Genomic DNA, 9,244 nt, shown 5'->3' with positions numbered 1-9,244 from the left:
CCTCAGGCTTTTAATCTGGTTTATGGGACGACAAGCTGATCAGCAGACCTCAAGGACCGCGAGTGGGTGTAGACATTGAAGAGGTCAGAAATGTACTGGGGTGCTGATGGGTTTAAAGATTTTAAAACAAACAATCCAATTTTAAAATGAACAGGGAGTTAGTGGAGGGACACCAGGATCAGGGTGATGCGCTCATGCTTATGTGTGCCTGTTAAAAGACCAGCAGAAGCATTTTGGGCCAACTGTAAGCATGCGAGGGAAGCCTGATTAAAGGCCGGCTCAGACTACATGAATTCAGCCAGATTTAAGCCCTACTGCGACGTCACAGCTCGCCGTCAAAACTCGGGCCTGATTTTGAGAGTCGGAAACGACAAACGGTCTTGTAGTGTGACATAATTAACAACACGTCCAAGACTCCTTACGATTCCTCATGACCACGATTCTACAAGACTAGCATGCCAGAATTTTTTTGTACATCGTCGTCTAGTTTGACACCCTGACCTGACATCAATGACGCAAATCCTGACGTCTAACAACAGGAGAACATTTGCTCCTTATCTTTGCATCACCATTTACTAGATTTACCACTTTTATCCCCTTTTATTCCCTAAAACTAATGTGTAAATTTTATTTTATTTTTTTACGTTATCACATGCATACTTTAAGTTCTATCTGAAGGAGAGCCAGTCCATCTTGTCCTCCTCTTGTTCAGCGCAAAGACAGACTGTGACTCCCACTGAAGCCCACTGAAGCACACAGTTTGAGGCGATGGCTGAACGAGCTGCCCATCTGCCACAGCTCGTTGTGGAGAGGGTGAGAGAGGTTGTTCAAGATGGAGGAGACTTTGCCCTTCACCCTCCTCTCAGCCACTGTCTCCAGACAGTCCAGTTCTAGGCCCATCAAAGAGCGAGTCTTCCTCACCAGTTTGTTGAGCCTGTTGATCTCACCAGTCTTGCTGCCACCAGCACACCACAGCAAAGAAGAGTGCACTGGCCACCACAGACTGGTAGAAGATCTTCAGGAGCCTGCTGCAAACACTGAATTTTTATGACTCAACAAGGATGTTTTAAATCATCAGGGATAAGTTTACATTTTTATACTGGAGGAAATCTGCAGACCTCATACTGGTGGGCCAGTTCTAATAACAATATCATATGATCTGGTGGGCCGGGTATAACTGCACCACGGGCTGGATTTGGCCCCGGGCCTTGAGTTTGACTCCCATGATCTAAAGTATGTGAAAATTACTTTTTAAAATTAAATCTGGGGGGAGATGAACTTTTTTGTGATGTTCTAATTTTTAGAGATGCACCTGTATGTCACTTCCTGACTGGGCTCCTGGTCTGCAGCTCCATAATAGTGAGGATTTCTTTATAGTAACTCTGTTTCAAGGGGTGAGAATGCACTCAAAATCAAGGGGTAGAGGTAAAATTGAGATACTGAACTGACCCGGCCTGTTGGGATTAATCTTCTTTGCTCCTGTGATTAAAGACGTATCTCATCCTTGGATCGTGTCGTATTACACACTTATTATTACGCTCCTTAATAATCTTGAATTTCTTCATGATTCTTTCTCCAAAGTTTAGCTCTGACTGCAGTGAGTCGTGCCTGAGTGTCGGGGTTCCTCGTGATGTCTCATCTTCTCTGCAGAACATTTCAAACCGACTCAAAGTGTTTTCCTGCTCAGTCTGACTGTTTGTTCTCACTAAATGTTGAGTGGGCGGCTCTCTGCTGCTTCTGCCTCTTTGTTTAATGGAGATATCAGCGACTGCTAATGAAGTCTGCTAATCCTCTGAACGCTCCGTTAATTCCTCGGCTCTTCAGCTGGACATTCTGCTGTTGTGTTTGCTGAAGACGAGTGCCGGCGGCTGCACGACACCGCTGCTGCTCACAGTTTGATTGTTTTATTGTTCAGACTCCATTTAAAGTCAATAAGGACTAATGCACGTTTGTTTGACTCCACACTCCACGTTCCTTCATCACTCTGCAGCCCGCCAGCTGTCAATCAAACACGCTGCATCATGTGACCTGCAGGAGGTGGGGTGATGGGCTTCAAAAGGAGCAGCAGAGAGAGGACCAGAACCAGAGAAAGAACCAGAACTAGGACCAGGAGCAGAAGATCCCAGAGCAGCAGAAAGTATGAACTTCCTCTTCTTGTTTCTCTCATTTATTCGCTCCTCTCATTCTTCAGCGTAAACCTTCTCCTCCTGATTTTCCGGCAGGTATGCAGTGTGTGCGTTGTCCCGCCATCTTGGTTGTAGTGGCGATGGTCCTGTGCAGTCCTGGTGTTTCCTCTCAGCTCAACGGAGACCAAGACCAATATCAGGACCAGAACCAGGACCTGGACCTGGAGCTGCGTCACCGCCGGCTGCTGCAGCGAGCTCACAGCGCCGGACTGCTGTCACAGGTGAGAGCACCAACAGCCAATCAGGATGCTCTATTTGTACAAGGGTTCATGCTGACCACCAAAAAGTCTTTAGGGAGAGGAAATGAGAAAACATTAATCTGACTTAAAGACTAAAAACTAGAGGAGTGCTTGGCAGGAGCCATGAAACTTGAGGGGCTTGAAAAAGTAATTGAGTCCCACATGAAATTTCCTTTTTTGCGCAAAAATCTGACTACTATTTCTTTTAAGGATAAAGGAATATTTCAGCAATTTAAAGATTGGTTGTGTAAGATAGTCAGCAATAGGACTAAGGTCTGCTCACAGCATTGGCTGGGCCCCTGACAAACCTGGAGAACGGGCCCTGCCCATCTGTGATTTATTCACCATGTCAATGCATGTATGTTGGACCAGTAGCATTGGTGCTTGCGTAAGGCCAAGGTTGTTATAGTTAAGTAAAACTGACTAAATAACTAAAACTAAATGGTAAAAATCATTTTGGTTAACTGAAACTAAATAAAAACAGAGCTTTATATGAAATAAAATTAGAGACAAAATCTCCTTAGTTTTGGTCTTTGTAAGCAGCAGACTGTCTGACATGAACACCCAGGCCCAGAGAGAGTAAAGTGGCCTGATTTAATTGCAGAAGACTTCACACAATGGTTAATTTTGGGTCTTGGATTGTATACAAACATAAAAATGGAATTAAAAAAATGAAAAGTGAAGAGCCCTTTTGGGTCTGGCCCTTGACAGGTGTCTCATATTGCTAAAAAACTAAAACTAACCCTGTTTTTTATCCACATATTGTTTTCCTTCCCAGTCAACTCTAATAGCAAGGTTTTTTTAATTTATTCTGAAAATGCCCATTTTATTTTGCCGCTGTGCTCCTGCTCCTGTTGGTCCCTAAGCTGGTGGTACACTTATTGAGAACATTTAAAATTCATGAACAGCAGCATGATGACAGCAGGGGAGGCAGAGGCAGCAGATTAGCAGTGAGGATGAGCTCACATTGTTGTTTCAGCCCCAATGATCACATAATGTCTGTATGGAGCACCTGCTGAGAGACACACAGTGACGATATAATAAAGCCCTGCAGTATTTACACTGCTCCGGTTGACACTCCCACATCTGCTTTGGCTCCGTTTATACTCTCAAAGTCTTCAGCCTTGGCCGTGTTTTCACTTCACATTCTTTTAAAAATATAAAAATCAAAAGATCTTCTTAGATTAAATCAAGTCATGCGCCAAGACTGCATCTTTTCTTTAGACATATCATATATGATAATGATATCATATCTTTATGACAATCCCAGAAAAAGGACCCCTGACAAACAACACTGACAAAAAGATGGTCGTTTATTGTCATTGCATTGTAAAAACACAATGAAATTACGCTTGGCAGTCTCCTCTGTGGCAGCAAACACAGTCTGCTGGTGAGGGAGTGGGCCCCGTGAGAAAGATGCTTGGTGCGTCAGGTTTGTGTGGGGCTGCTCTTAGCCTAGCCTGCAGCCTGGCTTGTTTGCTCAGCTTCCGCCTTCGCGCACAACGCCGTCTCTGCCTCCTCCCCACCGGCTGTAGGTAGTGCTGCTCTGTGTCCTCCTCCTTTCAGTCTCTGAGCGCCCCGTTCTCCGGATAATCACCGTCAGAAAAGATGTAAACTCTGTGGGCACGCTGTCAGCTCTGGTGTAAGTGTAGGGCTTTGTTTTGCTGCTAGTGATGGAGCGCCGGGCCGTTATGTTTGTTTATGCCGCCCGATGCTCCCACAATAGGTAGCATTCAGTAGTCTCCTGTTGATCAGGCAGTGTTCCGTGGCAGTTTCTGGCAGTTACTGTTAGCTTTTAAGGCGGGTGTACACTGTGCGATTTCAAGCCGACCATACGGCGGTCGTGGCAGAATGTCATTTCACACTGTGCAACTGGATTGTTTACGAGTTGTGTGCTCACACTGTATGATCCGACGATCGTGCATGACCTGAGTGCTCACACTGTGCGGCTAGAGTCGGTACGGACTGTGACAGAAACCCCTGGCGTTTCCTTTTTTAAAAGCTCACACATTCAGGGTGAAGCATATCCTCTCTCTTCCCCCTTATCTCTCCTGCTCTCTCTCTCTCACACTCTCTTTCTCTCCCTCTCTCGCTATCTCTCCCTGTGTGTGTGTGTGTGTGTGAAACAGGAAGCACGCCTGTGTCTGCAGGTGCAGCACAGGTCAGCAGATAGGAGTATTTCCTGCTCGTTTATTTTTATTTTATCATAGCGGGGTGCATCAAAAAGTGATTCCAGACATTGTCATGGTAATTTAGGACGTTATCTGACCGTTTACAAAGGAAAACAATCATCCAAAGTTGTTTGTTCTGCTCGCGTTTCTGCTCTGACTGTGAAGTCTCTGGGGTTGTACGACCAAAATATCAAACATGCCAGAAATCCTCACGACCAGTCGGGAGCTGATCGTAAGGTCGTAGTCGGGCCGTGGTTAGCCGTCGTATGACCCTGTACACAACACGAGAAATGACGCCCAATCTGACTGAGAGTCGAGGAAAATCGCACAGTGTACACCCGGCTTTAAGCTAGCCAGGAGTTGTAGTTGAGACTGAGGTCTTCTTTTTCAATTTCCCGTTCTTTCTCTCAGAGCTGTCCTGGACCATCCATCTTCTTTATTTTCATAAGTTTCAACATATGTTGTCAACTTAATTGGGAAAAAACACAACAAGTCCAAGATATAACTCAAGAGTGCATCTTTCTTGCTGCCAACTGCTCTGGTTGCCCAGCAACGAAGATACAAAATAAGCAATAAAATATACATGAATCAAATAAATTCATACCACCTTCACAAACTATCATTTTTTCTGTGTTTTCTTACTGACAGACAAAAGTTTTATGTTTTTGTGTTTCTATCACGGAGCCCCCGGGATAACACAAAACCAAACTCAGCTGTCAGACAAACACTGATAAAATATATAGTCACGCACAAGTTTTATGTTTTAGTGTAGGCCATTTTTCATTCATGTTTTAGAATCTGCTGTGGGCCAATAAAAATTGGCCAAGGGCCGCATTTTGCCCCCAGGCCACAGTTTGGACAACCCTGGCTTAGCGCATGAACCTGCGATCTCGTATTTCCTCAGCTGATGTCCATCCAGTCTCGCTCGTTGTAACAGGAAATCCGTCTCTTTTAAAATCATTTGGCTCAGCTCAGTAGAGCTGCTTGTTTGTTTCCCAAGCTACCCTTCGTGTGGTTCCAGTTTGGCTTCTTGAATGTGGATTAAATAATGGTGAAGGATGGAGGAAAGGAAACTGGCACTCAAACAGGAGCTAGCTACTGTGGCTCACATTAAAGAGACGTTTTGTAGAACAGGCTTGTTCGTGAATGGCACAACATCGGTTGCTCACCCCACAAGGTTCATATCGTTGATAGTACGTCACCTCTCCAATTACACGCATGTTTCTGACAAAATGATTTTTAAAATATGTTAAAGAGGCTCAGATAGCTTCTCAGCTCGAGACTAGACTCTTCTAGACTCTTGTTTCCCCTCATCCATGCTAGACGCATGAGTTCTGCAGGACTGAGGAAAGGGTGATATTGATCACCTCCATGCCAGGTAAACCTGTTAAACTGTAGGAAATGACACTTTCTTTTGATAGTATACTATAATTTCCTGGTGATAACTGCAACGTACGGGTCCATTTAGAGCTGTAAACTTCCCTCCCAAACTATTCATTCCTAATGTCATCTCCCACTTCCTGACCCCTAATGGACACTCAGGATCACATCATTGCAAACAACCTATCCTATGATTTTTTTTTATGGCGCTAATTACCCACCTATGCTGGTACCTTTCTAATGATATCTGTAACTTTCTTTTTTAAATTCCACACAAGCATTATCAAGCATTATTTGTGCCTTTCTTACAAGAGTTTTTACTGAAAGAAGTCCTCAATTTAAAACAGTAAGTAACTCTGTTGGAGCTGTTGTGGTTGTCTTTCAGGAGTGGAGTAAACGTGCGGTGGAGGACCTGCTGGCTCAGATGTCTCTGCCTGAGGCCCAGCGGGAGGCTGAGGTTGTTTCAACAGCAACAGGAGGAAAGATGAACCTGGAGAGATCCGTCGACCCTCCCAACAACCTGCCTCCCCGCGAACGCAAAGCCGGCTGCAAGAACTTCTACTGGAAGGGCTTCACTTCCTGCTAAGGCCCACCCAGGTACCTCACTGTCCCTTACAGCAGTGGTTCTCAACCTTGGGGTCAGGACCCCCTTGGAGGTCATGAAACTCTGAGAGGGGGTCTCCAGATGCCCCAAAAATGAGATCGAATATTTTTTAAATTACACTGTTGCAACTTACCAATTTTGTCAAATTATAACCCCTTTCTATTATTTTTCCCACCAATTTAAACCAACTGTTGCCATTAAACACCTTTTTTTTTTTTAACTCTTTCCACCATGTTTTTATCACTTCTAAACCACTTCAGCTTAATGTTGCCTCTGTGTACCCATTATTGCTACTCTTTTCCAATTTTTAATGTCCAGTTTTTCCCATTTTAACCACATTCCTCCATTTGGTATGTCCATTTTTGCCACTTTAACTCATTTTTTCTGTTTTTGTCTAATTTTTGCCACTTCTAACCCATTTCGGCTACTTTCAAAAACCATTTTCCCCACCTTTTCCACCATTTTTTTTGCCATTATAAACCCGTCGTAACAATTTTTAAACCAATTTTAATTATTTTTGTTAACAAAGGGGTTTTACATTTTTAAGAAAGCTATCTACTACACAAATGATAAAAAGATATTTTTCTTTGATAACAGTGGTTATTTTTAAGGTTAAATATGAAATATGGATGCCACAGCTCAGCTTTGGTGGACCATGGTTTTGCAGCCTTGTCTTCAAATGACTGTTCTTAAATGTGCATGGCTGTGTTCAACCACCTTCAGGTGCAGTGGGGGTCCCTGGTCTCTGGCACCTTTATTTGGGGGCTGCGGGCTCAAAAGGATGAGAACCACTGCCTTACAACAGTGGTTCTCATCCTTTTTTCCTTATGGACCCTCCCCCACTTATCCGAGAAAGGCTAAACCCCCACCGGGAAGAATCCAGTATCAATTTTGAATTGTTATTGACAAAATCCCAACATAATAAGTCTACTTACTTCACAGGTTCTTGACAAAAGTTTTCAGATAAATCTTGAATTATTAGCCTCCCTATGAAATTTTGTCAAAGTATTTTCAAACAGAGTTATGATTTTTCATCACAGCTTTTCCAAGCATCCTAGGTTTATTTTGGATGCCAACATTATTTTGCTGTGCACACAGTAAAAAATATTTCACAAATGATGGCTTGTAAGAGCTACTCTAAAAAAACAAAAAGTAGAGAGGAACTGTCAACTTTCAGGAAAAAAATTTAGAAAGTTGTGAATTGAAAAGACAAAGAAAGAGATTTTTTTATTTCATAGGCCGTAAATTTACTTGAACCAAAATTTAGAATTTTTTAGATAATGCTGACGAAACTAGCAGTTTACATGGGAGAAAATCATACCAGATGAGGCTGATCAGTAAAGAAATATTTGTGATTTTATCTCAGAATCTTCACCTTATCATAAACATCAGAATTAGAAGAGACATTTGTTTAAACAGGGGTTATCCAACCACTGTTTTCAGTCTGGTTTCTCGTAAATTTATGACTTTAAAAACCTGAAGTTATGAGTTTATAATGCCACAATTTCTGACTTCTTAAATTTAGCAATAACAAAGGCTTTTAGAGGGGGGAAATTATGACATTATAAAATAAGAAATTGTGTGTTTTGGTTTCTTGTAAATATACAGCTTTATAATCTAAAAATGTAGATTTTTTTTTAATGCAGCTTTGTTGACCTAAAAAAAAATTCCAGGTTCTCGTTCCTTTTTGTCTTTTAGGGTGAGTAATACTTGTCATAGATTTGGTTTGTAATAATGATTTTAAAATTATATGTACTTCTAATGTTGACAACAACAGACTGGACAGGGCCCCCCAGGGGTGTCCAGACCCCATTTTTGGATCCACTGCATTATAGCCTGGTTTGGACACCTAACTTCCTGTTTTAGCCCCACCTTCTTGCCTTTGACGCCCTCCCCACATATCTGTTGGTCTGTCTTCTTATTTTATCCACGTCTCATCACCTTTATTATGACTTTCCTAGTTTTGGCCACGCCTTCCATGGACCAACCAACCCATCCAAGATCCCCTGCCCTTCACTGGAGCGTCTGGACTGACCAATCAGCAGCTGTCTGGCTGCAGTGTACCTGAATAATTAATGTAATTATCAATTAAAGAGAGAAATCATTCAAGCTTGTGGCTCCGCCTCCTGTTTGTTCAAACCTTTAACATTCAGGTGAAGATCAGAAAAAATAGCAGTGATCACGGAAACAGAGACACAAATACATGTGCATCTAAGAAAATCATGTTAACATGCATTTCTTCCTGGGATTCACAAAGTCAGAGACTTTTAGCTGTATATGTGGTGTCTACTGAGAGAAGGGGGGCAGTCATCTTAATACCAAGGGGACACATTTTAATAGTTGGAGATTTAGGACTTTCAGTGTTACAGACCTGGTCTGGGTCTAATATTTGGAGTTTTAGGTGTTTAAGTGTTACAGACCTGGTCTAGGGTCTAACATTTGGAGTGATAGGTGTTTAAGTGTTTCAGACCTGGTCTGGGTCTAATATTTGGAGTTTTAGGTGTTTAAGTGTTACAGACCTGGTCTAGGGTCTAACATTTGGAGTTTTAGGTGTTTCTGTGTTTCAGACCTGGTCCAGGTCTAACATTTGGAGTTTTAGGTGTTTCCATGTTTCAGACCTGGTCTAGGTCTTATTTTGGGATTTTTAGGTGTTTCAGTGTTTCA

At 42.6% G+C, this 9,244-nt stretch overlaps 1 protein-coding gene across 1 annotated transcript; it reads left to right on the top strand.

Moving 5' to 3' along the window:
• The first annotated feature begins 2,079 nt into the window (after positions 1 to 2,079).
• On the top strand, positions 2,080 to 8,674 carry sst1.2 (somatostatin 1, tandem duplicate 2). Its single transcript, XM_041812287.1, has 4 exons — positions 2,080 to 2,137; positions 2,223 to 2,407; positions 6,362 to 6,573; positions 8,542 to 8,674. Exons 2-3 carry the CDS (start codon positions 2,225 to 2,227, stop codon positions 6,560 to 6,562), a joined length of 384 nt encoding a protein of 127 aa, XP_041668221.1. The 5' UTR covers positions 2,080 to 2,137; positions 2,223 to 2,224; the 3' UTR covers positions 6,563 to 6,573; positions 8,542 to 8,674.
• Positions 8,675 to 9,244: the final 570 nt, after the last annotated feature.

The sequence above is a fragment of the Cheilinus undulatus genome, linkage group 2 (genome assembly GCF_018320785.1).
Source record: "Cheilinus undulatus linkage group 2, ASM1832078v1, whole genome shotgun sequence".
In the NCBI taxonomy this organism is placed as follows: Eukaryota; Metazoa; Chordata; class Actinopteri; order Labriformes; family Labridae; genus Cheilinus; species Cheilinus undulatus.
Note: the sequence above shows the minus strand (reverse complement) of the source record. Positions and strands in the feature narration are given on the sequence as shown.

Bases quoted from the DNA above. Each gene is read 5' to 3' on its own strand.
- sst1.2 (XM_041812287.1), top strand. From the start codon at position 2,225: ATGCAGTGTGTGCGTTGTCCCGCCATCTTGGTTGTAGTGGCGATGGTC. The intron at 2,408-6,361 runs GTGAGAGCACCA...GTTGTCTTTCAG, and splicing joins GCGCCGGACTGCTGTCACAG to GAGTGGAGTAAACGTGCGGT.